Raw genomic sequence first — 27,655 nt, 5'->3', positions numbered from 1 at the left:
CAGAGTGCTAGGATTACAGGCGTGAGCCACCGCACCCGGCCAAAAAAGTCAATTCTTTATTTTTCTGCATCATTTCTTTCTATTTTTTTTAGTAGAGACAGGGTCTCGCTCTTGCTCACGCTGGTCTTGAACTACTGACCTTGAGCGATCCACCCGCCTGGGCCTCCCAGAGTGCTAGGATTACAGGCGTGAGCCACCGCGCCCGGCCAAAAAAGTCATTTCTAAAGGTGGGATTTCTACCAAGTGGCCAGTTGATCATAAAAATAACAACAAATAAATAAATAAAAGATGGGGGGAACCAATGCAGATTCTAAGTTTAAAGATAACCTGTAGACAATTGTTTCCCATGGCAATAAGCTAATTTCTCCAACAACATATCCAAGGAGATCCAAGATCTTTATACTTAAAGACCTTAATTTACTGCACTCATTTATTTTTCATTTTTTAAATTAATAAACAGTTTTTTTTTTTTTTGAGACAGAGTCTCACTCTGCCGCCCTGGGTTGAGTGCAGTGGCATCATCATAGCTCACTCCAACCTCAAACTCCTGGGCTCAAGCAATCCTCCTGTCTCAGCCTTCTAAGTAGCTGGGACTATAGGTGTGTGCCACAACGCCTGGCTAATTTTTCTATTTTTAGTAGAGGCGGGGTCTCGTTCTTGCTCAGGCTGGTCTCAAACTCCTGAGCTCAAGCGATCCTCCTGCTTCGGCCTCCCAGAGTGCTAGGATTACAGGTGGGAGCCACCGCACCCAACCTAGAATGCCATTGGGACCATACAGTGTACAAAGCCTTTTCAGACTGGTTCTTTCACTTAGCAGGATGCATTTAAGGTTCTTCCATGTCTTTTCATGGCTTGATTTTTCATTTTATTGCTGAGTAATATTCCACTATCTGGATGTAGTACACTTTGTTTATCCATTTACCTACTGAAGGACATCTTGGTTGCTTCTGAGTTCCGGCAATTATAAATAAAGCAGCTATAAACATCCATGTGCAGGTCTGTGCTGATATTTTATTTTCAAAAAAAAATTTCTTTTCATTCCTGGGATTGTTCTGGTGTATCTTTATTTTTAAAAGAAACAGTGATAAAACAATTATAGTACAATTCTTCAAATTAAGGAAATTTTTTCTTGGATGGCTCTCTAGGCGCCATCAAGCATTCACAACAAATGTTAATGTTTGAGATCAGCCTAAAAAACACAGCTGCTTCTCTACAAAAACTAAATTAAAAAATTAGCCGGGCATAGTGGCACTTGTCTATAGTCCCAGCTACTTGGGAGGCTAAGGCAGGAGGATCGCTTGGGCCCAGGAATTTGAGATTACAGTGAGCTATAATTGCACCTCTGACTCTAGCCTGAGCAACAGAGCAAGACCCTGTCTTTAAATTAAAAAAAAAAAAAAGTTAATGAACAAAAAAGACACATAGCCTTTATTTCAGAATTACGAATAATTTGGCTGGGCACGGTGGCTCACGCCTGTAACCCTAGCACTCTGGGAGGCCAAGGCGGGCGGATTGCTTGAGCTCAGGAGTTCGAGACCAGCCTGAGCAAGAGCGAGACCCCGTTTCTACTAAAAATAGAAAGAAATTAATCAGACAACTAAAACTATATAGAAAAAAATTAGCCAGGCATGGTGGCACATGCCTGTAGTCCCAGCTACTCGGGAGGCTGAGGCAGAAGGATTGCTGGAGCCCAGGAGTTTGAGGTTGCTGTGAGTGAAGCTGATGCCACAGCACTCTAGCCCAGGCAAAAAGAGTGAGACTCTGTCTCAAAAAAAAAAAAAAAGAAAAAAAAAAGAATTATGAATAATTTAATGCGTGGTAAAATTATAGGCATGCTGTGTAATTTTTTTTAGGCACTACTTGTAAAAGATAGTGTAATTTAGCAAGACAATATTCACTTCTCCAGGAAAGCCTTTTAGAACTCCCTGGCCTTAGTCGACTTCCCCAAAGATGGTCTCATAATATCATGTTCCTTTCTTTTGTGGAATTGATAAGAGTATAAATCCACATTTATGTGGGTAGTTCTTTGATTCATGTCTATCTTCACAACCAGACCATAAACTCTACAAGGGCAGACACCATGTCTGTTTGTGCTGACACCTCTTCTCCCCTAGTGAAGAACAGGAAGAATGAATATTTTGTCTAAGGAGTCAATGTTAAGTAAGAAATGTTTTAAACTTATGAACACATTTCTAGTTTTCAGAAGATTCAAATGACATTTCATACTCAGCTAATTAAAAAACACTGCACAAGGAAGAGAGAAAAGAATCGCTATGCTTCACTGTAATTATTACTGTCTCAAAATTTTATATTTATACCTGACACAGCATATACAGAATACCTGGATTGCTTTAAATGCAGTCAAAACAGTCCACTTTTATACAGTTACTTACCACTCACAAAAAATAATACAATGTAGCTAAATTTTACTGGGAGAATTTCTACAAACTTTGAAAATTCTGTCCCCTGAAAGCCTGAAGTAGGGACTTTATTTCCAGCAAGCAAGAATCATCTTTTGCTAGCTAGAAATAGTAAAATAATATATCAAAAAAGATGATCAAATCATTATATTTTTCCCTAGACAAAAGCCAACATAAATCAGGTTGATATTTTGGGTTAAATTAACAATTAGATTGTGCTGATTTCATAAAAAGTCTTTATCTATTTAATAGTGGTGTCAGATGAAAGATTCATCAATGCAGTGATTTAAGAAAATATTTTGGAATATCAATTTTGTAATTTGCTCTGATGTTTACAAAACTCAGTGAGTAAAGTTCTCAAAACAGATCATCATGACTGCTCCATCTGGAACCAAAATCTGCCACACAAATTCAAACTTGGCAATAATTAACCAGAAAGAAAGAAATAATACCACCCCTGCTTGTTTTGTTGTTTGTTTTGGTCTTTGGAGTGATGGCTAGCCAGAGAGAAACCTCAGGTTTTTCAAGTGGTCAAAATGCATAGTGCTGATTTTGTCCGTACGAACAAATAGTCCTGTGACTATTTTCACAGGACCTCACTAGATTAAAAACAAAACAAAAAAAGGCTACAGAACTTGAGAGTGACTTCGACAGTCCCTTTTAAAGCTGTTCCAGTGATTTGCCTTTTAGGTAACAGAACAATGTTTTAATCACATTTCTCAATGTGAACACTAAGGAAAATCTCTGTTGGCTATCAAAACCCTACCACAAATAGCATCAATAGTAGTGATTCTGCCTAGCAGACGATGTGACTTGCATTCATTTTCATATCAACAATATACATAAACGTGTACTTTCTCACGTAATCAGAGTATTCTAAAATTACTTTCTTTTTGGGGGCGGGTGGGGGTAAGGTATCACTCTATTGCCCAGGCTAGAGTGCAGTGACATCATCATAGCTCACTGCAACCTTAAACTCCTGGGCTGAAGTGATCCTCCCATCTCAGCCTCCTCAGTAGCTGGGACTATAGGCACACCCCACCATGCCCAGCAAATTTTTATATTTTTTTGTAGAGATGAGGTCTCACTGTGTTGCTCAGGCTGGTCTGGAACTCCTGGCCTCAAGGCATCCTCCTGCATAGGCCTCCCAAGGTACTGGGATTACAGGCATGAGTCACCATGCCTAGTCCTAGAATTACCTTTTAACTTTTCTTATGTTGGGCATTTTTTTCTTTTTGTTTTACTAACTGTTGCCTTGTGAGAATAACAACATGATAACTTTAACACTACCATTTCTGTAACATTTGAATTACTTCATATCAACATAAAACCAAAAGGTACTAAGAATTTAGTAACAACACCAGAAGTTACCAATAGAAATAGAGAATTAATATGCAATGCCAGCTCAGCAGAGATACAGTCCAATTCAAACCTTAAGTTTCTTGTACTCTGCTCTGAATGCCTTAACAGACTCAAGGGAGGTTAACACTCAAGAACTTTGAAAAGCTGCCATTTTTTCAAGTGGCAGGCGGCTTTCAGGCCTTCATTGCCACTGCAGAAACAGAATATAAAATGAGATCAGGGCGGACAAAGTGGCTCCCGCCTGTATTCCTAGTGGAGTTGGAGGCTGCAGTGAACTGTGATCACGCCACTGCACTTCAGCCTGGGCAACAAAGCTGAGACCCTGTCTCTAAAAAGTAAAAAATAAAATAAAATGAGATCGGCCCTTTTAGACTGTGGATGTCGGCACACAGTCAGACTTAGTTCTAACATCCTCTATTACTGAAACTAATTAAAATCACTATTAAATAGATACACATAGATGTCCTTTTCTGTTCTGAAAAAGACAAAGCACTTCTCTTTATTTTTTTCTCTCTTTTATTTTCTTTAGACACAGGTAGTTCTACTACAAAGCACCTCTCTAAACTAATTAAATTGCTGGTTATTTTTTTCAAAAGTATTTCTTTTTAAAAAATTTGTCTTGCTGTGTTACCCAGACTGGTCTCAAAGCCCTGGGTTCAAGCAATCCTCCTGCCTCAGCCTCTGGAGGAGCCGAGATCACAGTCATGAGCCACTATGCCTGGATCAAAGTACTTATGAAAGAGAATAACATAAAACTGGTCATTCAGAACAGATGGGTTTTAGGTAACAAAAAGTTATTATAGCAATTTCTAGAAATCTCAGCCCTATTAAATCTCAGGACAGTTGGTCAAGCCACTTCATATCTATTCCACACGGCACCCAGCTCAGTGCCTTGCACAATACCTGTTTGTGGAAGTAAATTACAACACGGGTAAATTGAATGATGTTTATAGACAATTTAACTATAGTGGTTTAAAAAAAGAATACTTATTTTCAGCCGTATGCTGTAATTACAAGAAGGTATAAAAAAAGTCCACCTTGAACACTCACTGCAAATACCATTCTCGCTTCTCCCACGTGCTCTGAGAAGATTACCATCAGCCGACCTGACTAAAAGCCACTAAATACTGGCTTAGGTAGATAGCTTAACAACTGATTTGGTGGAAATTAATTTCCAGGGAGAACAATTCCCAATTAATTCCTTGAGTTTGGTTTAATGTTGTGGGTATCTTTTTAAATGGCACCTAATATACCCTTATAACCTGTTTTGCAACAAGAGTAAGTACTTAGACAATCATTAAGGAGAATTCAAACACATTACTCTGAATTTTCTGGAGAAAATTCATAGAACCCTTCTGAACAGTCAAAGATCAATTGCTTTATATAGCATTTATACTGGCTTTCAAATTTCTGAAGATCAAGGAGCTTCCCAAATTAGCTCTTTGTCATCTTAGAGATAACTGAGATGCCCAGTACCAATCTGTTTTTTTCTCTTTTTTAAAATTGAGGTGAAATTCACATAACATAAAATTAACCATTTTAAAGTGAACAATTCTGTAACATTTAGTATATTCACAATGTTGTGCAACCACCACTTATATCGATTCACAAAATATTTCCACTATCCAAGGTAAAAAACCTGTACCATTTTGCAGTTACTCCCCAGTCCTTCCTCCCCCAGCCCCTGACAACTACCAACCTGTTCTCTGTCTCTTTGGATTTACCTATTCTGGTAATTTATCTAAATGGAATCATATACGTGACCTTTTGTGTCTGGCTTCTTTCATTTAGCATAATGTTTTGCAGGCTCATTCAAGTTGTAGCATGAATTGGTACTTCATTTTTACGGCTGAATAATATTCCATTTTATGCATATATGACATTTTCTTTATCCATTCATCTGTTGTTGATGGATGTTTAGTTGTTTCAACCTTTTGGCTACTGTAAGTAGTACTGCTATGAACATTCCTGTACGAGTATTTGTTTGAATACCTATTTCTAATTGGGGGAAGGGGCGGGGAGTTATACCAAGGAGTAGAATTGCTGGATCATATGGTAAATTCTATGTTTAACTTAACTGTCAAATAGTTTTCCCCAGAGGCCGAGCCATTTTCTATTCTCACCAGCAGTGTACAAATGTTCTAATTTCTCCACATTCTCCCCAACACTTGCTAGTCCCCTACACTTTTCTGATTCTAGTCATCCTAGTGGGTATGAAGTAGTATCTCACTGTGGGTTTGATTTGCATTTCCCAAATGAGTAATGATGCTCAGCATCTTTTCAAGTGTTTGTTAGCCATTTGCATATTTTCTTTGGAGAGCCAATCTGCTTTTATTCACCACTCTGTGACAATAAATAAAAATAATCTTAATTTGTTCTATAACTTACTATCACATGCATACTCTTAAAATCTACGTTTGGAAGTCACGTGAATTAAATAAGAGACCAAACTGGTGTGTTGTCAAAGGGCAAAATCCAAGATGGTTTTCAGTTTGGCAACTGTCTTATTTATTGAGTATCTGCTATGTGTAAGGTACTATTCTAGGTGCTGTCAATACAGCATCAATAAAACAAATACAAACCCTTGTTCTCATGGAACCTACTTCACAAAGAAAGTTTGATAAATACTAAATCTATTAGCCTGGAAAATGGACATAGTAGAATGGCTAAGTTGAAGCTTTCATAGAAATATTTTAAAATGTAGAACCTACAAACAGCCCACATATGGTGCTTGTGAACGGTTATTAAATAACACAGAAGAGGCCGGGCGCGGTGGCTCATGCCTGTAATCTAGCTTTCTGGGAGGCCGAGGCGGGCGGATTGTTTGAGCTCAGTTCGAAACCAGCCTGAGCAAGAGCGAGACCCCGTCTCTACTAAAAATAGAAAGAAATTAATTGGACAACTAAAAATATATAGAAAAAATTAGCCAGGCATGGTGGCACATGCCTGTAGTCCCAGCTACTCGGGAGGCTGAGGCAGGAGGATCGCTTGAGCCCAGGAGTTTGAGGTTGCTGTGAGCGAGGAAGATGCCACGGCACTCAAGCCCGGGCAACACAGTGAGACTCTGTCTCAAAAAAAAAAAAACACAGAAGAAATATCTTACTTTTGTTGTTAAGAATATTGTTTGGTTGAACCAGTAAAGGTGATATTAAAAGAAAAAAAGCATACTCTTTGGAATACTAATCAGACACATTTTACATAATTACAACCACAATTTACTATAAGGCTTTAAGTCTAAAAGTACAGAAAAACATACTTTGTCTTAATATCCCCAAGAATAAAAATGTCAGGCAAATAGCACTCTCTTTTTTATACCAAGAACCAAATTTTTAGAAGTATAACTGCTATTTTATACCAATTTACATGATTATAAACTATTGTTTTAAAAGATACTTTTTCAGTAAGGGTATGACAAAAAGGGACACACACTTAGTAATCAATCTAAATTCAGAATGGTATGGCATTAAAAGAGACATTTTATTTAAGTCTAATTGTTTTCTTTTTTTTTTTTGAGACAGAGTCTCACTCTTTTGCCCGGGCTAGAGTGAGTGCCGTGGCGTCAGCCTAGCTCACAGCAACCTCAAACTCCTGGGCTCAAGCGATCCTCCTGCCTCAGCCTCCCGAGTAGCTGGGACTACAGGCATGCGCCACCATGCCCGGCTAATTTTTTCTATATATTTTTAGTTGGCCGATTAATTTCTTTCTATTTTTAGTAGAGGCGGGGTCTCGCTCTTGCTCAGGCTGGTTTCGAACTCCTGAGCTCAAACAATCCGCCCGCCTCGGCCTCCCAGAGTGGTAGGATTACAGGCGTGAGCCACCGCGCCCGGCCAAGTCTAATTGTTTTCTAATAAAACACTCTTGAAGATTAAATTTAACCTAACTTCTATTTTGTAAGTTATCACTATGCCAACATCTAAAATGAAGTCATTTTACATTAGACATTCATATCCTACATTACTACCTGAGAGAAAATGAATACAGCATGTAAACAGTTCACAGAAAATGTTTCTTAAACTTTGAAAAGAGAAATGAAAATTGAAACTACACCAAAATACCAGTTTCCATCTGATTAGCAGACATCAAAACCTCTGATTATACACTGTGTTGGGGAGAATATGGGACCATAGGAACTCTAACAGATGAGCTCAAACCATGAGAACCTCTTTGGCGGGTGGTTTGGCCACACATAAGCTCTCAGTATCGATCTTCCAAACATACCTACACATACGCAAAATAACACATGCCAAACTATTAATCTGTACTATTTTTATTTTTATTTATTTATTTTAGAGACAGGGTCTTCCTCTGTTGCCCAGGCTGCAGTGCAGTGGTGCAATCTTTATAATTCACTGCAACCTCAAACTCCTGGGCTGAAGTGACCCTCCTGCCTCAGCCTCCCAAATACCTGGGACTACAAGCACATGCCACCAGGCCCCACTCTAATTTTTAATTTTTTTTGTAGAGACAGGGTCTCACCATGTTGTCCAGGCTGGCCTCAAACTCCTGGCCTCAAGTGATCCTCATGCATCTGCCTCCCAAAGCACTGGGATTAAAGGTACTTACCATTGCATGTGGCCTGTACTATTTGTTTTCTCTTCAATTCTGTTCCTTCTATAGTATGCTATTTTTAATAGAAAAATATATCAAAAATAATCCAAATGACCATGAACAAATTTCAGTCTATCTGTACAACAGAATTGTATGTAACCATTAATTAAGAATTAATATTTACATTAAGAATGAGGCTACCTCAAATGCCCATGGTCTCAGCTACTCAGGAGGCTGAGGCAGGAGGATCGCTTAAGCCCAGGAGTTTGAGGTTGCTGTGAGCTAGGCTGATGCCATGGCGCTCTAGCCTGGGCAAGAGAGCAAGACTCTGTCTCAAAAAAAAAAAAAAAGAAAGAATGAGGCGGCCAAAGAAAAAAAAGTCCACCAAGATATTATAAGTGGTAAAAGTAAGATACCAAAAGGTGTGAACAGGATGCTAACATTTGTAATGGGATGGGGGACATTTATTTATAAATGCTTGATAGCTCTCTTGAAGGAGTCACTAAAAACTACCAACAGTGGTTCCCTCCAGGGAAGAAAAGGGGGGTAAGTGAGGGATTAGGCCCCATGGCCAAATGTGGCCTATTTATTCAAAAATACATAAACAAATAAGAAATAAATCATGTCTTTAAAATCAAGACTTTTCCCACGTTCTGCTTCCTTAACAGAGTTGTCCTCTACCATGACTGTACTGTCAGAGCTCAGTTAAGTGCACAGCTGCATGAAGAGGTCTCAGGAGGGCAAATCTACACTCAGTTAGGTTGACTGAAGGACGTGAAGCTGCCTGGGGCGACAGCCTTCCTGGCAGAGGGCAAGGCAGAGCCAGGACAAAGGAGATCAGAGTCCGAGGTGGAAACAGGCTGGTGTGCATAAAGGATGAGAAGGCATACTGGCTGGAAGAGTGAGTACATGGCAGGAGAGACCAGCACTGTCTCAATTTAGCTTTTACTCTGAGACGGGAAGTCCTTGTTGGGTTTCTGCTCCGGCTTGAGTCCCACCCACTCGGTATTAGGTAATCTAGGTTCTTAAATGTTCTCCTGACAGACCCCTTTAGTGATGCCCATAGGATTCCTCCGATGGGTCATCTTTTTATTCTGAGCATTTGGCATTTTACTCAGTTTCCTTGACCTCACCCTTCTCCCCATAATAGCCTATCTTACACTCCCTCTCTCTTTTTTCCTTTACTTTTTTTATTTTTGTCGCATGTGATTGTCTTGTCCCTAGAACTGGCCCACAATTCAAAGACTACCAAGTACACAGTATATAATATAGTATCCTCTAATCTCCTTTCCAGCTACTCTGATCTCTGCCACGCTGAAGAATCAAGACACATACAGTCTTTAGCTTGGCTTACACTTGCAGTCAGTGAACAGCCAGCCCCCTCACTCCAAGCATGTCAGCTGGATAGGGTCCATACCTCAAGCAAACATTATTTATTTTTAAATAAACAGATCTTTTTATAGACTATCACACATTGGTGACACCTAACTGATCACTACCAATGGAGAGTGTCCTTTGCCCATTTGTGCAATTAACCTTTTATGTTTTCAATCTTTCTTTAATTATCAAACGACAATTTACAGATCTGCTTTAAGTCATCAGAAATAGTCTTTATCCCACCCAACTGCTTCCAACTTCTTTTTAGGGGTTATTTTTTCCCCTCCATCTAATTGGCTGTTTCCCAGTTTCTCAGACAATTACTGGTATTTCACAATCCAAGTAAATCCAGAAAGTGAAGAAAGAAGCCATCATATCATTCTGCTTTTCATTTCTACCAGGCAGTTGAATACTTCTATCAAATAAAGCACTTGACCACCTAAAGGTTTTCTGGAATGATATTATTTATCTGTCTTATTTATTGCTGATCTTATAAAATAAATTAAGCAATAATATTTTCGGGTTTCTTAGCCAAAAAAATTTCATTCAGCAATAGCCCCTGGTATTTTTGCCTGTGGAATCACACCCAAGACATTCAGTCTATGTACGGAGTGCCTAACGACTTAAGGAATGTGCCTAATGATTCTATTTATGTGTCACTTTATGAATTGTTAAACTCTTTACAAACCTCCCATTAACATTATTAGCATTTCTTTGAGCTACTCTGTGGGAACCAAATATAAAATGTCTAAGTAGAGTTTCTAGCCTTAGAAGTAGTTATGCTACTACAATTGACACTGATGTATTCTCTGTTCATTGTCAACTCCTAGGACAAATATTTCAGTGTCAGTTGATCCTGGAACTCAGATTACCTTAGAACACTTGGGTTGAAGGGAGCTGGGGTCATACAGTCTAATTTACACCCAATTCATAGATCACTTCTACAATACCCCTAACAAGGAAGTACTCATTCAGTCTCTTCTTGACATGGAATTAAAGACATGGACGAAATATCATCACATTATCCCCATTTTGCAGATGAAGGAACTGAGGTTAAATGACTTGTCTAAAATCATTCAGTTAATATCAGGATATGAACCAAGCAGCCTGGCTGCAGACCCATATTTTTTTTTTTTTTTTTGAGACAAGGTCTCACTCTGTTGCTCAGGCTGGACTGGAGTGCAGAAGCGCAATCATAGCTCACTTGTAACCTTGAACTGCTGGGCTCAAGTGATCCTCCTGGCTCAGCCTCTCAAGTAAATAGGACTACAGCTGCATGCCAATATGGCTGGTTAATTTTTGCTTTTTTTTTTATCTGGTAGAGACAGGATCTCATTATGTTGCCCAGGCTGGTCTCAAACTCCTGGCCTCCTGCAATGCTTCCACCTCAGTTTCCCAAAGTGCCAGGATTACTCGTGTGAGCCACGGTGCCTGGCCAAACCCATGCTCTTGAACAATATGACACGCTGACTAAATTGCAGAAATCTTGTAAGAATGAAATAAAAGAATTTAAAAATAAACAGCTTTCAGAGACTTATCTAGCCTAAGTCTTTCACTTAGGCAGTGAAGACACAGAGTGCATGAATAGCAGAGAGAACTATTAATAGATCCATATGCCTGACTTTAGTCAGGCAGATCTACTGCCTCTAGAACAGTGATTCTATCTCACAACTAAAGCTATAGAAAGTTTTGCGTTTTATTTGAGATTCCTCAAAACAACCCTTCTGAAGTAGATTTACACGGCTTATATATATATTTTTTTATTTCAGCACATTATGGGGGTACAGATGTTTAGGTTACGTATGTTGCCCTTGCCCCCTCCCCAGGTCTGAGTTTCAAGTGTGTCCATCCCTCGGATGGTGTGCATTGCACTCTTTGTGTATGCATATACCCATCTCTTCCTCCTCCCTCCCCCCTCCCCCCTGCCCGACATCCAATAGATGTTATTCTTATATGTGAACTTATGTGTTGATCAGTTAATACCAATTTGATGGTGAGTACATGTGGTGCTTGTTTTTCCATTCTTGGGATACTTCACTTAGTAGAATGTGTTCCAGCTCTATCCAGGAGTATACAAGAGGTGCTATATCACTATTGTTTCTTAAAGCTGAACAGTACTCCATGGTATACATATACCACATTTTATTAATCCACTCATGTATTGATGGACACTTGGGTTGTTTCCACATCTTTGCAATTGTGAATTGTGCCGCTATAAACATTAGGGTGCAGGTGTCTTTCTTATAGAGTATCATTTGTTCTTTTGGGTTGCCCAGTAATGGGATGGCTGGATCTAATGGTACTTCTACTTATATCTCTTTAAGGTATCTCCATATTGCCTTCCACAGAGGTTGCACTAGTTTGCAGTCCCACCAGCAGTGTATGAGTGTTCCTATCTCTCCGCATCCATGCCAACATTTATTGTTTTGGGACTTTTTGATAAAGGCCAGTCTTGCTGGAGATAAGTGATATCTCATTGTGGTTTTGATTTGCATTTCCCTGATGATTAGAAATGTTGAGCATTTTTCATATGTTTTTTGGCCATTATTTTGTCTTCCTTTGAAAAGTTTCTGTTCATGTCCTTTTCCCACTTTTTGATAGGGTCGTTTGATTTTTTCTTGTTGATTTTCCTGAATTCTAAGTAGATTCTAGTTATCAACTCTTTATCGGATTTGTAGCACGCAAAAATTTTCTCCCATTCTGTAGGTTGTCTGTTTGCTCTTGTGACAGTTTCTTTGGCTGTGCAGAAGCTTTTTAATTTGATCAGGTCCAATTTATTTATTTTGGTTGTTGCTGTGATTGCCTTTGGGGCCTTCTTCATAAATTCTTTGCCTAGGCCAATGTTTAGAAGAGTATTTCCAACATTTTCCTCTAGAATTCTAATAGTTTCACTCCTTAGGTTTAAATCTGTTACCCACCGTGAGTTGATTTTTGTGAGAGGTGAAAGGTGTGGATCCTGATTCAGTCTTCTACATGTGGCTATCCAGTTTTCCCAGCACCATTTATTGAATAAGGATTCTTTTCCCCAGTGTATGTTTTTGTCTGCTTTGTCAAAGATCAGATGGCTATATGAGGATGGTTTTATATCTGGGTTCTCAGTTCTGTTCCACTGGTCAATGGCTCTCTTTTTGTGCCAGTATCAAGCTGTTTTGATTACTACAGACTTATAATAAAGTTTGAAGTCTGGTAAGTTGATACCTCCCATTTTGTTTTTATTGTCTAGAATTGTTTTTGCTATGTGGGGTCTTCTCTGGTTCCATACGAAGTGTAAAATTAATTTTTCTACATCTGTGAAGAATGATGTTGGTATTTTAATAGGGATTGCATTGAATCTGTAGATCACTTTGGGTCGTATAGACATTTTAACAATGTTGATTCTGCCGACCCATGAGCATGGTATGGTTTTCCACCTGTTTATGTCCTCTGCTATTTCTTTCCTCAATGTTTCATAGTTCTCCCTGTAGCAGTCTTTTATATCCTTAGTTAAATATATTCCTAGATACTTTATTTTCTTTGTTGCTATTGTGAAGGGAATTGAGTCTTTGATTTGGTTCTTGGTATGACTGCTATTGGCGTATATGAAAGCCTCTGATTTGCGTGTATTGATTTTATGTCCTGAGACTTTACTGAATTCATTTATCAATTCCAGGAGCCTCTTGCTTGAATCCATGGGATTTTCTAGGTATAATATCATGTCATCAGCAAATAGTGAGAGTTTGATCTCTTCTGTTCCCATTCGTATGCCTTTAATTCCACTCTCTTGCCTGATTGCTGTGGCCAGGACTTCCAGCACTATGTTGAATAGAAGTGGAGATAGTGGGCAACCTCGTCTGGTTCCAGTTCTAAGTGGAAATGCTTTCAATTTTTCCCCATTCAGTATGATCTTGGCTGTGGGTTTGTCATAAATGGCTTGTATCATTTTTAGGTAAGCCCCATCTATGCCTATTTTGTCAAGCATTCTTATCATAGAAGGGTGTTGAATTTTGTCAAATGCTTTTTCTGCGTCTATTGAGAGAATCGTGGTTTTTATTTTTGCTTCTGTTTATGTGGTGAATTACGTTTATAGATTTGCATATGTTGAACCATCCCTGCATCTCTGGAATGAAGCCCACTTGGTCATGATGTATTATTTTCTTAATAAGCACCTGGATTCGGTTAGCTAGAATTTTGTTGAGAATTTTTGCATCTATATTCATAAGGGATATTGGTCTGTAGTTTTCCTTTTGTGTTGCATCCTTTCCTGGTTTTGGTATCAGGGTTATGCTGACTTCATAAAATGTGTTGGGGAGGAATCCATCCTTCTCGATGTTGTTACATGGCTTATATATTAAAGAAGAAGAAATGAAATTTAGGGAAGAAACTGGCAAAACCACTTCTTACAAAAGAAATTGCAAGAAATTTTGTGACTCTATGGTTATGACAATAATGTAAAAATAAACAGAAAAAAGAAAAAATAATGTAAACATCTTGAGATTTTATGAAGAATGACACAAAATCACCATATTCAAAGTGTATAATCTTGTGATAAGAACCTTAGAACAAACACAGTTTAAGGATTTGTGTTTTTTTATAGTAAATCTTAATGCCTTCATGTCAGAGCTTCTTAGTTTCCTAATCTGTCATCTTCAGAGAAAATAGGTATAAAAACTCCTTGAATGTTCCTCAACTCTTCAATTTCATATTCTAAGGATTTCTTCAAAGAGAAAATGACCTTATTTTATCTTTAAGATAGAATAAAAGGAAACATGGTAGCCCTGTCCTTTAATAAATGAAGAAGCGGTAGTGTTACTACTCTCTACTACAACGTGTAGGGATATTGTTCCAGTTACTGTTGTTGTACAAAAAAATCACCCCCAAAACTAGGTGGGAAACAACCATTTCACTATGGGTCAGGAACTTCAACAGGGACAATCTGTTTCTGCTCTGTCATGGCTGGGGCCCCAGCTGAGAAGGCTTTAAGGCTGGGGGAACTAAACTTCTGGGAGCTAGAATCATCTGGAGGCCCTTCACTCACATGGCTGGCAGCAGATTATGACTGTCGGGCTGTCAACACAAACCTCTACAGCTGGCATCCCTATATGGTCTCTCTATGTGTGCTGTCTGGGCTTCCTAACGACATGGAGACTGGGTTCTAAGAGTAAGCATCTCAAAAGATGCAAGGCAAAAGTGTATGGCATATTTATGATCCTGCACCAGAAATCACATGGCATCACTTTCACCATACTCTATTGGTCAAGGCAGTCACAAAGGTATCCCGAGGTCCAAGGGGACATAAGCCCTCTCCCACCACTCAATGGGAGGAGTCCTAAGGGCACATTGTAAGATGAGCATTTGGGATAGGAGATGTTGTGGATATCTCTGCAAAATAGAAGTTGTCACACATGTGAGACAGAGTTCTTCCAAAATCTGATTTATTTGGTGATCTAGTATTAACAATGTGAAACTTCCTCAGAGAAAGATAAAAAGGGAAATTAAACAATATCAGGTACAACAGAAATCTCAGTCAACAAGAGTTGATTACTTGATTAGTGAACTGAATAATTCTAAACTTTCTCTATTCACCTCCACATCAGAATAAGCTCACAGGCAGCTTTCAAAGGAAGAGTCTATACTATTTGACTGTCTGAAAAAACCAATTAAAATGATGCATCTGTGACATTAATTTCAGATTATTATTAATATAAAAAACCAAATGCCCATCAGTGGCCATTTATTTTTATTTTTCCATTTATAACTCAGTACATTGGTTTTACTTCTAAGCCTATCAAAGCTTCAAGCTCCACTTATTATGCTCATATAACAATTTACCCAATTAATCAACTCTTAATAGTCTACAACCCTCCCAATCTAAAACAAGTTTCACACAGTGATTCTCAGTGAGCTAAACACTTCAGCAAACAGAAAGCACAGTCACTGTCCAAAAGGGCAACATATTATGACAGTTGTACTAAGCAACAGAGTTCTAAAGTTAAATAACAGTGCTTGAAAGAATATAACTATGACAAGAGCTTAGAATGTTACCATCTTAACTCTAGCTTTTCTTTTTCTTTTTTTTTTTTGAGACAGAGTCTTGCTCTGTTGTCCGGGCTAGAGTGCCATGGCGTCAGCCTAGCTCACAGCAACCTCCTCAGTAGCTGGGACTACAGGCATGCGCCACCATGCCCGGCTAATTTATATATATATATATATATTTTTTTTTTTTAGTTGTCCAGATCATTTCTTTCTATTTTTTAGTAGAGACGGAGTCTCACTCTTGCTCAGGCTGGTCTCGAACTCCTGATCTTGAGCTATCCACCCGCCTCGGCCTCCCAGAGTGCTAGGATTACAGGCATGAGCCACCGTGCCCAGTCTAGCTTTTCTGATTATTCAAATTTATATCTCCTGGCCAGGCGCAGTGGCTCATGCCTGTAATCCTAGCACTTTTGGAGGCCGAGGTGGGAGGATCACTTGAGGCCAGGAGTCCAAGACCAGCCTGGGCAACAGAGCGAGACCCTATCTCTACCAAAAATAGAAAAATTAGCTGGGTGTGGTGGCACATGCCTGTAGTCCCAGCTACTAGGGAAGCTGAGGCAGGAGGATCACTTGAGCCCAGGAATTTGATGTTGCAGTGAGCTATGATGACGCCACTGCACTCTAGCCAGGGCAACACAGTGAGACTGTCTCAAAAAAAACCAAACAAAGAAAATAAACAAATTTATGTCTCCTGCCTGGATCTCTTCTCTGAGCTCCAGATATATGTATTTAACTACCTACAAGATATTATTAGATACTTAGATATGTAATAGGCATCTTGTAAAAATCCAGCACTAAACTTCTGTTCTTCTCCCCATCAACCCTAGTCCCACTATTCTCAGTCTCTCACTCTCTTATATTTCTCCATAGCGTTTATCATTATCTGATACACTATAAACGGAGATCACATATATGTGCAAAATTTTTTACTGTTTGGGTCACTGCCATTTCCCTTTGCCTAGAACAATGCCTGGCACATAGTAAGTGGTCAATAATATTTTTCAAATGAATTAATGAATGATGACTTATCTGGGTACCTGAGTCAATCACGACTAGAAAGCCATAAGGAACAAAGAGTACCTTAAAATGGTTATAAATGTTTGTCAGTGCCTGACGGGGTAAGGAAGTAGCTCCAAAATACTGCTAGATTTAAAATTGGTTATAAAGAATAAAAAGGAGCAAAAACTGAGAATGCATGGGAAGGAATCAAAGTGTTAAACAGTGCTACCTAAGCCACACCAAAATTACTTAGGAGAGCTTTTAAAATTGGGGCCTTGCTCTGTCACGCAGGCTGGAGTGCAGTGATACAATCATAGCTCACTGTAACTTTGAAATCCTGGGCTCAAAGGATCCTCCCACCTCAGCTTCCCGAGTAGCTGGGACTACAGGCATGAACCACCCTGCCCGGCCAGGAGAGCTTTTAAAATTACAGATTCTCATAAACAAACAAACTATAGATTCTCAGACTTGCCAGTTTGGGAAATGCTGAAAGGGATGAGATGATGAACACCCAAAATCCAATCTGGGTCCCTGGATGTAATCTCAGGCACACAGGATTGAATAGAGATTGTAATTTAAAAGATCTAAACATAACTACTCCTGCTATAGTATAGCCTGCCTAGAGGAAGAATGGGTTAACAGGAAAGGAATCACCCATGTAGCATCTATAAAATAGATCCCATCCTATTCTTAATGTAGCTCTATCCCTCTAGAGGAGATAGATGTCTTACGCTCCCATAGCTTGCTGTCTTCAGCCCTTAAATTCATCCAATTCTATTCTGATTTTATGCTCTCCAAGAAACTTGGTACAGGATTTAGATTTCCACACAGATTAGCCTACAGGGGGAGAATGTACAGATCAGCAAATATGAATATCCAGTCTCCTCACAAATATACTTCTCACTGTAACTTTAACATTTGCATTCTGGTTTATTCAACAGTCTTGGGAATTTAGTGAGTGTGAGTCACCTCCAGTCATACTGAAAATAATAAATCTGTTAGCTTAAAAGAGCTGAAGAGCAAACCCTGATAGGCCTGTCAAGGCTGTGCCAGCTGAGAGAGACAGAGAGGGCTAGAATGAAGTGACAGTGGGCTTGGGTTTTGTGCCCAGCTGTTGGAAAAAGGACCTGCAGCTGATATACTATTTAGCCCACAAGCCAGAGCAGGGAACCTGCCTTGTCCTTCCCACCCTCTGGCTCACCTTTCAGGACGTTCATTGCTAGCTAGGCCTTCTTTAGGCATCCAAGGCTCCCTAGCAGTTCCTTTTAACCTAATTCCACCCATATAAACATGTTGGGGGGTGTGATACACAGAAAGGTTCTCTGCACCAGCCCACACAAATTATCCAGTCAGCCAATTAGTCTAGCGCAGCCCACAGCTACCTAGCTCCTGTCCAGCTTTCTCTACGCTGAAACACGGGCACCAAAGCTTCCTGCTTGCAGTAGTTCAAGGGTATCTCTCATCTGCTCTCAAGGTAAAGCCACAGTCCTCACATGGTCTTTAGTGATACTCTACCTTTTCAGGCTCCTCTGATGACCCCATCACATGCTCTGCTCATTTGAGAGCTAGTGTCCTCTGACACTTCTGAGCCTTCGCACATGACATTTCCCTCTTCCTGGAGGGCTCTGTCCAGATCCCCCGCTTCACCTGTACAACCCTTTAATCCTTCAGGACGCCACTTGGATGCCACTCCTTCCCCCGCTGAGGTACACTCCTGTGTACAGGTTTCCATGTACTTACCCCACCTTAGTCCTTATCACATTATACTGTAATTTCTGCACCCCTATCAGACTATAAAGTACTTGAGAGCAAGAACCATGTCTTGGCACCTACTAGATGCTCAAAAAAACATACTGTGGGTGAAATATGTAAGTCTCAAGCACACTCATCATATCTGTATCTCTTATTTGGTATAATGTAATTTTTATAATTTCATTTGGTTTCCTCTTTTATATTCAAAGTCATTGGCGGGGAGGGGGGGCAAGGGCAACATATGTAACCTAAACATCTTACCCCCATAATACGCTGAAATAAAAAAAAAAAGTCATAATTATTTCCCACCACCACACCTTGTGCAAAAATTGGCAATGACAAGAACTAAATCTGTCCCAGGATGACAGGGAGACTTTGCGTGCACACCTTACCATCTTTCGAAAAATCAAATATGGAAATAGATAGCCTATTTTTAAGGCTAAGTAAAATTTCAATTTAAAAATTCAGAGTCATGGTGAGAAATATATTTTACATACACATACACACTCATGAAATCCAAATGTCTTTGCCCAAACATTGCCAGAAATTTCCATATATATCTGTCCTAATGCAAATCTTTTAAAACCTCTTTTAGTTATCTTTGCCGAGAAGAAATAAATTGTGAACTAAGCTAATATGTAGAATAATTCATTAGATGTCTCAAGTAGCTTTTGGGGAGGGGAAATAATGTGACTTCAGCAGAACTTTTTTAAAAAGTGGTAGTAATGGTCAAAGAGAACTATTTCCCCCAGGAACAAATTAAAATTATATCATAAGTAAACTCAAGTATATTGCTAAAAATTAGTATGGCTAGTGTTTTGGAGTACGTTTTACATTTTTTAAAAAAAGAAAGAAAAGAAAAAGATAAACATGAAGTTGATATGACCTCTTGAAATCCTGATTTCCTTTTCAAAGCAATGATTTCCAGGCATTTTCTTACTATTAGGTTATTTTCTTTTATTTACAGGGACACAAAATTTACATCAAAATACAGAAACTTCACTGTGAAAACTAGAAGTCTAGGACAGTAAATTGTTCATTTTTCATAGTTCTGCTTACAGCAAGAGAGTTCTACAATTTATTCCCAAAGAATAGGGTTTTTTCCTTAACCCTCCCCTTTATTGTAGTAATTTGTATTTGCCATCACCTCTCATCCAACAGTCTCAAAGTACCTTACAAACAAGCACTCATACTTTTGTTTCTTGTGAAGCGAAAGGCAAGCATCATCACACCGTGCTTTATAGATCGGGAAGGCAGGAACAGAGATGCAAGGACTGGCCCAACACTGACAAATATTAGATGAGGCAAGCAATGCAGCCCCGGCTGAGCCTTCCAGTGCTGCCTCACGCAACCGGGAGCACCCACCCCGTTTGTACCAAGAACCCCTCTGGTAATAAAATGCATTTCAGGAACTCACTGGCAATTTTGGGTGTGCAAATGGAAATACAAGGGGAATAGCTTCCTTCACAGGTGCCAAGTTTTCTTTTGCCACAGATAGGAGAGAAAATGTTTAGTTTCTTGTTCCACATGACAGCCCTGCATGGGGTATCCCATGTACCCCCAAAGTGGCCAATACCTATATTCTTCCTGTTCTATCTCAATTTAATTAAAAGAACATTTCGCCAAGACATACTTTTGTTAAACACAAATTCAAAAACTTGATACTACTCCTACTAATTAATACCCACACAAATTACTTTCTTTAAATTAGGAAAAATAACTTTGGATTTGAAAGAATGAAGAGATAACTAGACATCTGTGAAACATCTGCTAGAATGTAAACTTCATTCATGACTGTTTCTGCTGGGTCTGCAGCATTTAGCAGTGTGAGTCACTGATTCTCAATGATTCTCAAATGAATAACAGCAAATGTTTTATACAGCAAAACCTACAGCAGCGACAGGAGAAATATGAGTGAATGATGGGGATAAAAGGAACCCGGTGCACTGATACAAAACAAGCAGGTTTTTTTTTTAACTACCATGGGCTTTTGTTCAGTGTCAGAAGGAAAAAAAACCCAAAACTGTATGTAAATACTAGCAGTAGCACTGTTTGGGTAAGTCCCGTAAGTAACTTCATCTCTCTGAAATTTATCTATAAAATTGAAATAACTAGGAAACTCACAGGGTCCTTGTTAGGTTACGAAAGCATATTTAAATGACCTAATAAAGGTGCATTATGCACTTAAATGGTTCTCTTCCATTTTCATATTTTAAAAGATGACGGAAGAATTTTGGTTCTATGCATGATTCCTCACAAAAGCAAGGCAGCAGACTAGTATGACAATGTGTGGCAGAGAAGACTGAAGACTCTAAAGGAATACATGGGGGCAAAAATATGAAATAAGAATGCCAAAATTTAGTAATTCTTGAAGCTGGGTGATAAGTACATGGCAGTTCATAATACTATTTTCTCTATTTTTAAGTATGTTTGAAATTTTCTATAATAAAAAGTTCAAACAATAATAATAATTTTTAAAGGTACCAACTTAAAAAATGACAAAAAGGAGAGTTCTAGATTCTCACAGCCCTGGGACTGAATCCCTGTTTTGTACTCTGTGAACTTGGGCAAGTTATTTTACCCTTCTGAGCTTCAATTGCCTCTCTTGTAAAAGGGAATATCAATGGTGTGGCTGACATGAAGATGTGCCAAAAAAAGGACTTGCTGCCCAGCTGCAAGGAGTATGGCCAGCAGAGAGCCTCCTTTAAGGTCCACCTCATGTTACAAGCAGAGGTCATGCCCTAGGCAATAACCGAGCAAGGTGGCAGCCAAGGTCACACTCATCTCAGGGTGGCTGCTGGCCAACGAGTGAGCAAAGCAGAGGTACAGGGCCCTGGCCATTTCTGCCCAATGCAAGACTCCTTGACTGAGTAATCTTTGCTCTGGAGTTCCTCATTGGCCTGGCAGGGACTTTGTCAGGTGGGCCTCAAGGTCTGACGGCTTCCTTCCTTCTCCTTTCACGAGCGTCACTCCCCAGTGAACCTTCTCCCCTCCAGGCTCCATTTCAGCATCTTCTGCCTGGATACTGGAACAAATGGTACTCACCTTACCGGATTCTTGTGAAGAATAAATGAGGTGATGGATGTAAAACACTTTGTACAACACCTGGGACGTGGTAGGTACTCAATAGATGGCAAATGATGAGAATAATTATTCAACAGTGTTTTAAGGCAGTAGGGGATGGTTCATATGAAAATATTATAAGAGCTATAGAGTTTATGCAATTATAAGCTATTCACATTTTTACAACTCACACATAGAGCAGAGAAGTATGAATGGAAACTACAGTTGCTGAACTGTATACATGGAAACCATAGATGTTAGTCTGAGAACTAATTCTTATTAAAAACATAACTCTAGGCCGGGCGCGGTGGCTCACGCCTGTAATCCTAGCACTCTGGGAGGCCGAGGTGGGCGGATTGTTTGAGCTCGGGAGTTCGAGACCAGCCTGAGCAAGAGCGAGACCCCGTCTCTACTAAAAATAGAAAGAAATTAATCGCATGGTGGCGCATGCCTGTAATCCCAGCTACTCGGGAGGCTGAGGCAGGAGGATCGCTTGAGCCCAGGAGTTTAAGGTTGCTGTGAGCTAGGCTAACGCCACGGCACTCACTCTAGCCAGGGCGACAGAGTGAGACTCCGTTTCAAAAAAAAAAAAAAAAAAAACATAACTCTAATTACTAGAATGGTATGCTGTAATTAAAACAAAAACAGTTTGTATGATGTTACAGTTTAAACGTGAATGACTTCTGCAACAAGAAAATGGAACTTCCATCTACCTTTTTTGTTGTTGGTGGTAGCTTGAATCTATTTCTAGTATTAAACAATTGAGGTTGTTGAGCTGTACATAAATTTAACATAGAATTTTACAAATAGGATGAGGTTTATGAGTTAAAAGTTGGTCCCAATTAGAAGATCATGATCGATCAATATTTAAAACTTCTATATTCCCCAAATTATTCTCAATATTATATATTTGGCTTCACGATTTTTTTTTCATTTTTGAACTAGACATATCACTAGGCTGAAGCTAGTATGAGTATACATTACTAAAACAGGAAACAAATATTTCTTTATAAACACTAATTCTAGAAGACTTCACGCCCACATTCTAAAATCTAATTAAATTAATTTCCTAGGGCATTCATGTATTCTTGGTAGCTTGCAATTTTTAACTGTCAAAATAAAGCCTTATTTTTAAAGGTGGGTGGTGTTGATGAAACAAGTATGAGTAATACTTGCAGGAAACACAATATTAGCTTTAGCTGGGAAGTGGGTGATACTTGAACAGTCCTTCAAAGAAGCACTTTCCACGTCTCACCAATGTAAAACGTGAGTTGTAATGTCTTTACACAGTAAGCAAGGACACTTACAAAATTCCCTCATGGTGCTTAAAGTATGTTTATCTACCAAAAATGCAATTTACACAAATTTTCAGGATTATGTCTCATGTATAAAGTGAAGGCAACCAGTTAATATGTAAATATCAACCACCAGACCTTCCATGTTTCATTTTGTTTAATATCTACTAAGCAGAAACGGCTGTGTGCAAAGCTTGTTCTAATAGAGAAGTAAGAATGACAGAATTAAGTTGATTTCCTCTCTCTTCTGAGGTAGTTCTGCTCTAGTGACCATAGTTCTGGGAATATTTTCTCCCCTGTTGGTCTTGCTATGTTTATCCCAAACAGAATTCTCTAAAGGGTTAAGAAAAAAAGAACAGTAGAACAGCTATGGACTATTGTTAATACTGTACTCCAATTTAGTATTTAAGGGCCATAAGAGGTAATAATTCTCCAAAACCTGAAACTATTAATAGTTAATTATTTCAAGATTAAAAAAGAACCTAACTTAAAATTTTAACACACTATAAAGTGTTCTTATATATACACATATGTGTATATCAAAGATAGGTAGCATGAACAGAGAAGGAATAATGTTTTAAACCCTACTTTAAAGGTAAAAAAAAAAAAGTGCCTAGACTGTGTGTATTTAGGGGTAGAGGGTATATGAGAAATTTTTGTACCTTCTACTCAATTTTGCTATGGACTTAAAACTGCTCTAAGAAATAAACTCTACTTTTTTTAAGGTATCTATAATTATAAAAATTTTTTACAACTGATCTAGAACCTCTTATACTTTCCTGGATTAAACTTAAGCCCATTATCCAAAGTGAGGCACCACAGATTTAATCTTACATAAAAACATAAATTTCTCTTTTGAATCTGATGTTGCAGGCTGGAGGTAAAATCTACTTTAGATGCTTCCACCGAAATATGTAGATATCTTTCAATGTACATAATGTGACATAGACTCAGACCAGTGTCTTACACACAGTTGTTCAATAAAAAATTTAAGAACTGATTAAAAGGCAATGTTATGAAGAACCGCACAGAAACAATTGTATTATAAACCTAATCACTTTGTAGCAGCCATTCATACTTTGTTATGACCCTCTGATGAAAAAAATAGAAAGCCCCAATTCAGATAAAGACTAATCCAATAAAGTTATTACAAATTATGAATTTTGAGTTCATTTTCATAGCTGTATGATAACTTCCTCGCATGTTACAATTTCTCAACAGTTTCCTAGAATATGAAAGTTTAGACTAGGCACGGTGGCTCATGCCTGTAATTCCAGCATTTTGGGAGGCCAAGGCAGGAGGATTGCTTGAGGCCAGTTCAAGACCAGCCTGGTAAACAGCCAGACCCTGTCTCTACAAAAAATAAAATTAGCTGGGTTTGGTGGTGTATGCCTGTGGTCCCAGCTGCTCAGGAGGCTAAGGCAGGGCTGACTGAGGCCAGGAGTTCGAGGATGAAATGAGCTATGATCACACCACTACTCTCTAGCCTACGTGACAGAGTCAGACTCTGTTTCTCAAAAAAAGAATATGAAAGTTTATTCTTATAAAAAGGTTAAAAATAAAGAAGAAGAGGAAGAGAAAGGTTTTACTCCCTCCACAAAGCAGGATGTGGCTAAGAGGTCTTTAATGTAAAATGCATGTTAGAAACCTGTAGTTTTAGAAAACCTACATGGAGTTTAACTAAAGTCCTAAAATGTGTGTAAAATCTGATAGTATTTGTGAAGGTCCAAGAAAGCTGCAGCCACCTGTTAGAAATAACTCATGGGCACCCAAACCATAGCTCCATCTCTCTCCTTCTAGAAGAGTAATTCTGCCAAGTTAGGCTTTAGTGCCCCGTCATTATCTCATTACACATATGTACAATTCCAAAGCCACCATTCAAGGAAAACCCTGAATCACTGCCCCTTGCTGGGCTGCCTGACATGCCACACATCACCAAGTCTCTGACACCAGAGAAAGTGGGGTCTATTTTTTAGAATCCTTCATTACTCTAGCTTTTTTTAAATCTCAAAAACTACTAATAAAATAAGGCAACTGAAAATAGACATTTTGTATGCCCTATATGCCTTTGAATTTCACCTTAAAACTTTGATTTTGTACTTCTTAGTGCACTAATATGTTCATTTCATTCTTTTCCTTCTATTAAACTATAAGCTACTCAAAAGCAAAGGCCAATACTTGTAAGAATGTCTTTTTTGTAACTCTCCACCGCCATATACTTGCATATATAGAGCTGATTGATAACTGATCTATTCTTCCTCAGTAAGTTACCAAGTGAAAAAAACTCAAATAAGTCATGCCCTTCTCCCTTAAAATTATTTTCCAATTATTTTTATTGCAGAAAATTTCAAGCATATGCAATAGAAAGAACAGTATAATGAACCCTTCTGTACCCATTACCTGGCTTCAACAATCACCAATTCAAGACCAATTTTGTTTCACTATTCCACATCTAACACCCCAATTATTGTGAAGCAAATCCGAGATTTCAAATCATTCATACATACTCCAGTCCCAATTTATTTTCAACAACTCTTGTCACTGCCTTCCTTCCCACTTCTTCACCCACAAAAAGAAATGTACAAAATAATGCAGGCTACTGGAGGCAATTTTATCAGGTCTTCTCATAGCCACTTCCTGTCTTCCGGATTATCTTCTGTAACATTCACCAACGTCACTATGAAACGTCCACCACCGTGTTCAGTCCTTATTTCACTCAGAAATGCATTGTATTTTTTCCCTCCATAACTCCATTCTGTTTGAAAAAGTGAAAAAAAGTGTGCCAAAATTTCTGTTCTCTTGATAAAGATTACTTCTGATTTGTTCCCTCACCACAAATAAGCTAAAAAGAGCTAAAGGGAGTAGAAAAGGATGAGAAGAGGAAAGAAACTTTAATATAGCATTTAAAGTGGTGGGTTTTACCTAAATTAGTGTGTGCAAATTTTTGAAACTGTTATTTTATTTGCAAAATGAATATTAGCAAACATCAGAGGAAATTTTGTCATGAATTCCTTCTAGGCAGAGAATGTTTACAAAATGAATTATCTTAATTTAAGGGAGCTACTGCCCTCAGGATTTTGGTATTAATAACAGTAGTTGCTTCTGAGCCTAACAAATGGTTATGTAAAAACAATTACCTCCCCTCCGCCCAAATTAAGGGAGGATGGGCTCTGTTTCTGTAAGTGCTGTAACCTTGTTTTATTTCAACATGAGATTTCTTGGCCTCATCTCAGATAACACCACCACCCCACACTTTCTCCTCCACACCCTTTACAAATGGAATTAGGAAAGGTAGTGAGCAGGTACACTAGAGTTCATCATGGGAAATGGCTCATCTTGAGAGCATTTCAAGGCAATAATTGGGATTTCGTCCACTCCTGCCCCTGGCCACTGCACTGCCCGTCCCCTGCCCAGTGACTTCCCCGGGAAGCCAGGGGAAGGCTCCGCTCCGCAGCCGACAGCCTCTCCTTCCCAGGGATGGCCGCGACCCGCCCTGGCATCCCCTGCTCGCCCAGAGAGGGCTTCCCGACCCGCGCCCCGCGGGCCAAGGATCCCCGCCAGACGCCGCATCGCCAGCCACCCTCGTTTGAACTGTCCCCTCTGAGCAGCGGGGAAAGAACTGTTTACCCTCGAAAGCCTCTTCCCGAGGGCGATAACCTACGATTTCCCCCAACTCCTGCTACCTTCCCCCTCCGGGCCAGACGCCGCAGTTCCCACATCGAATTCGGGAGCTGAGCTGCCTTTAGGAACAAGCGCCCGGAGCCCCCACAGGTCACAAGTCCCCGCCTCCGGAGGGGAGACACTACTCGGCGCCCCGGTGCCCCAAAACCCGAAACCCGGACTCGGCCCCGCGCGGCCGCCCCGCCCCCGGGGAACGCCGTATCCGAACCACGAGAAGGCAGCGGTAGGGGTCGGGCCGGGGCCTCCACGCCCCCAGCGGAGCCCCGAGCATCGGCCGCTCGCCCCGCGGGAGCGAGGCTCTTCCCTCCACGCACCGCCGCCTCAAGGCGCCGCGAGGGGGCCGGCCCGCCCTCCCCTCAGGCCGCCGGGGCCGGACCCGACCGCGCCTCCCCTCAGGCCGCCGGGGCCACACCGAGCCCCTCGCCCGCGAAGGGCGAGCTGGCCGCACCCCCTGCTCCGGCCGAGGCCAACGAGGGGCACGGGGACCCCCGCCCCCCACCCAGGCCGGGGAAGCACAGCCCGCGCCCGACATCCCCGCGGCCGGCGGCCCAGCCCCACTCACTCACCCAGAGCTCGGTGCCCCAGCTCATGGTGCAGGGGGCGGGCAGGGGCGCTCCGAGCGGCGGGCGCGGCTCTCCGGCCCCCCCTCCGGCGATCCCCTCGCCCTCGAGATCCCCGCAATTGCGGAAAGCCCGGTGCGCGCGCGGCCGCCGCTCCTCGCCCGGGGTCTCCGCCGCAGCTCCTCCTCCCCGTCGCTCCACAGCAAAATGGCCCGAGGAAGCAGCAGTCTCCGCCGCCGCAGCGCCCGCCCGCCCCACACCGGAGCGCGGGGAGGGGGAGGGGCGGGGCGGGGCGGGGCCGGGGCCTGCCTGACAGCTCGCGCACGCGCGCCAGCCCCGCCCCGGCCCGCCCCCCAGACCCCCTCCGCGGTCCGCATCGCCCCGGGGTCCGGAAGGACGCGGAGGGAGGCGGGGACCTCGGGCCTGGCGCCCGAGGACTCCTCCGCGCCGCTGTTTGCTCTACTTGTTAGCAGCACGCTCTCTGCTTTAGGACGGCCCTCGCCCCCGAACGTAGCAGCCCTGCAGCTGCCGCCGCTCTGCGGGGCCCGAGGCTGCCACCGCGCGGAGCGCCGCTTTAAGTGTAAGG

General features: G+C 40.7%; 1 protein-coding gene across 1 annotated transcript in view; it reads right to left on the bottom strand.

The window, feature by feature from the left end:
• Window positions 1–27,324, bottom strand: part of FNBP1 (formin binding protein 1) — a 115,504-nt gene extending 88,180 nt beyond the window's left edge. The window contains exon 1 of the mRNA XM_012639789.1: window positions 27,076–27,324. Within this exon, the coding sequence (XP_012495243.1) occupies window positions 27,076–27,099 (24 nt within the window). The 5' untranslated portion in view covers window positions 27,100–27,324. The remainder of the gene's footprint in view (window positions 1–27,075) is intronic.
• Window positions 27,325–27,655: the final 331 nt, after the last annotated feature.

Source organism: Propithecus coquereli, unplaced genomic scaffold (genome assembly GCF_000956105.1).
Source record: "Propithecus coquereli isolate 6110/MARCELLA unplaced genomic scaffold, Pcoq_1.0 Scaffold142, whole genome shotgun sequence".
NCBI lineage: Eukaryota > Metazoa > Chordata > Mammalia > Primates > Indriidae > Propithecus > Propithecus coquereli.
This window is presented reverse-complemented; position numbering and strand designations above follow the sequence as displayed.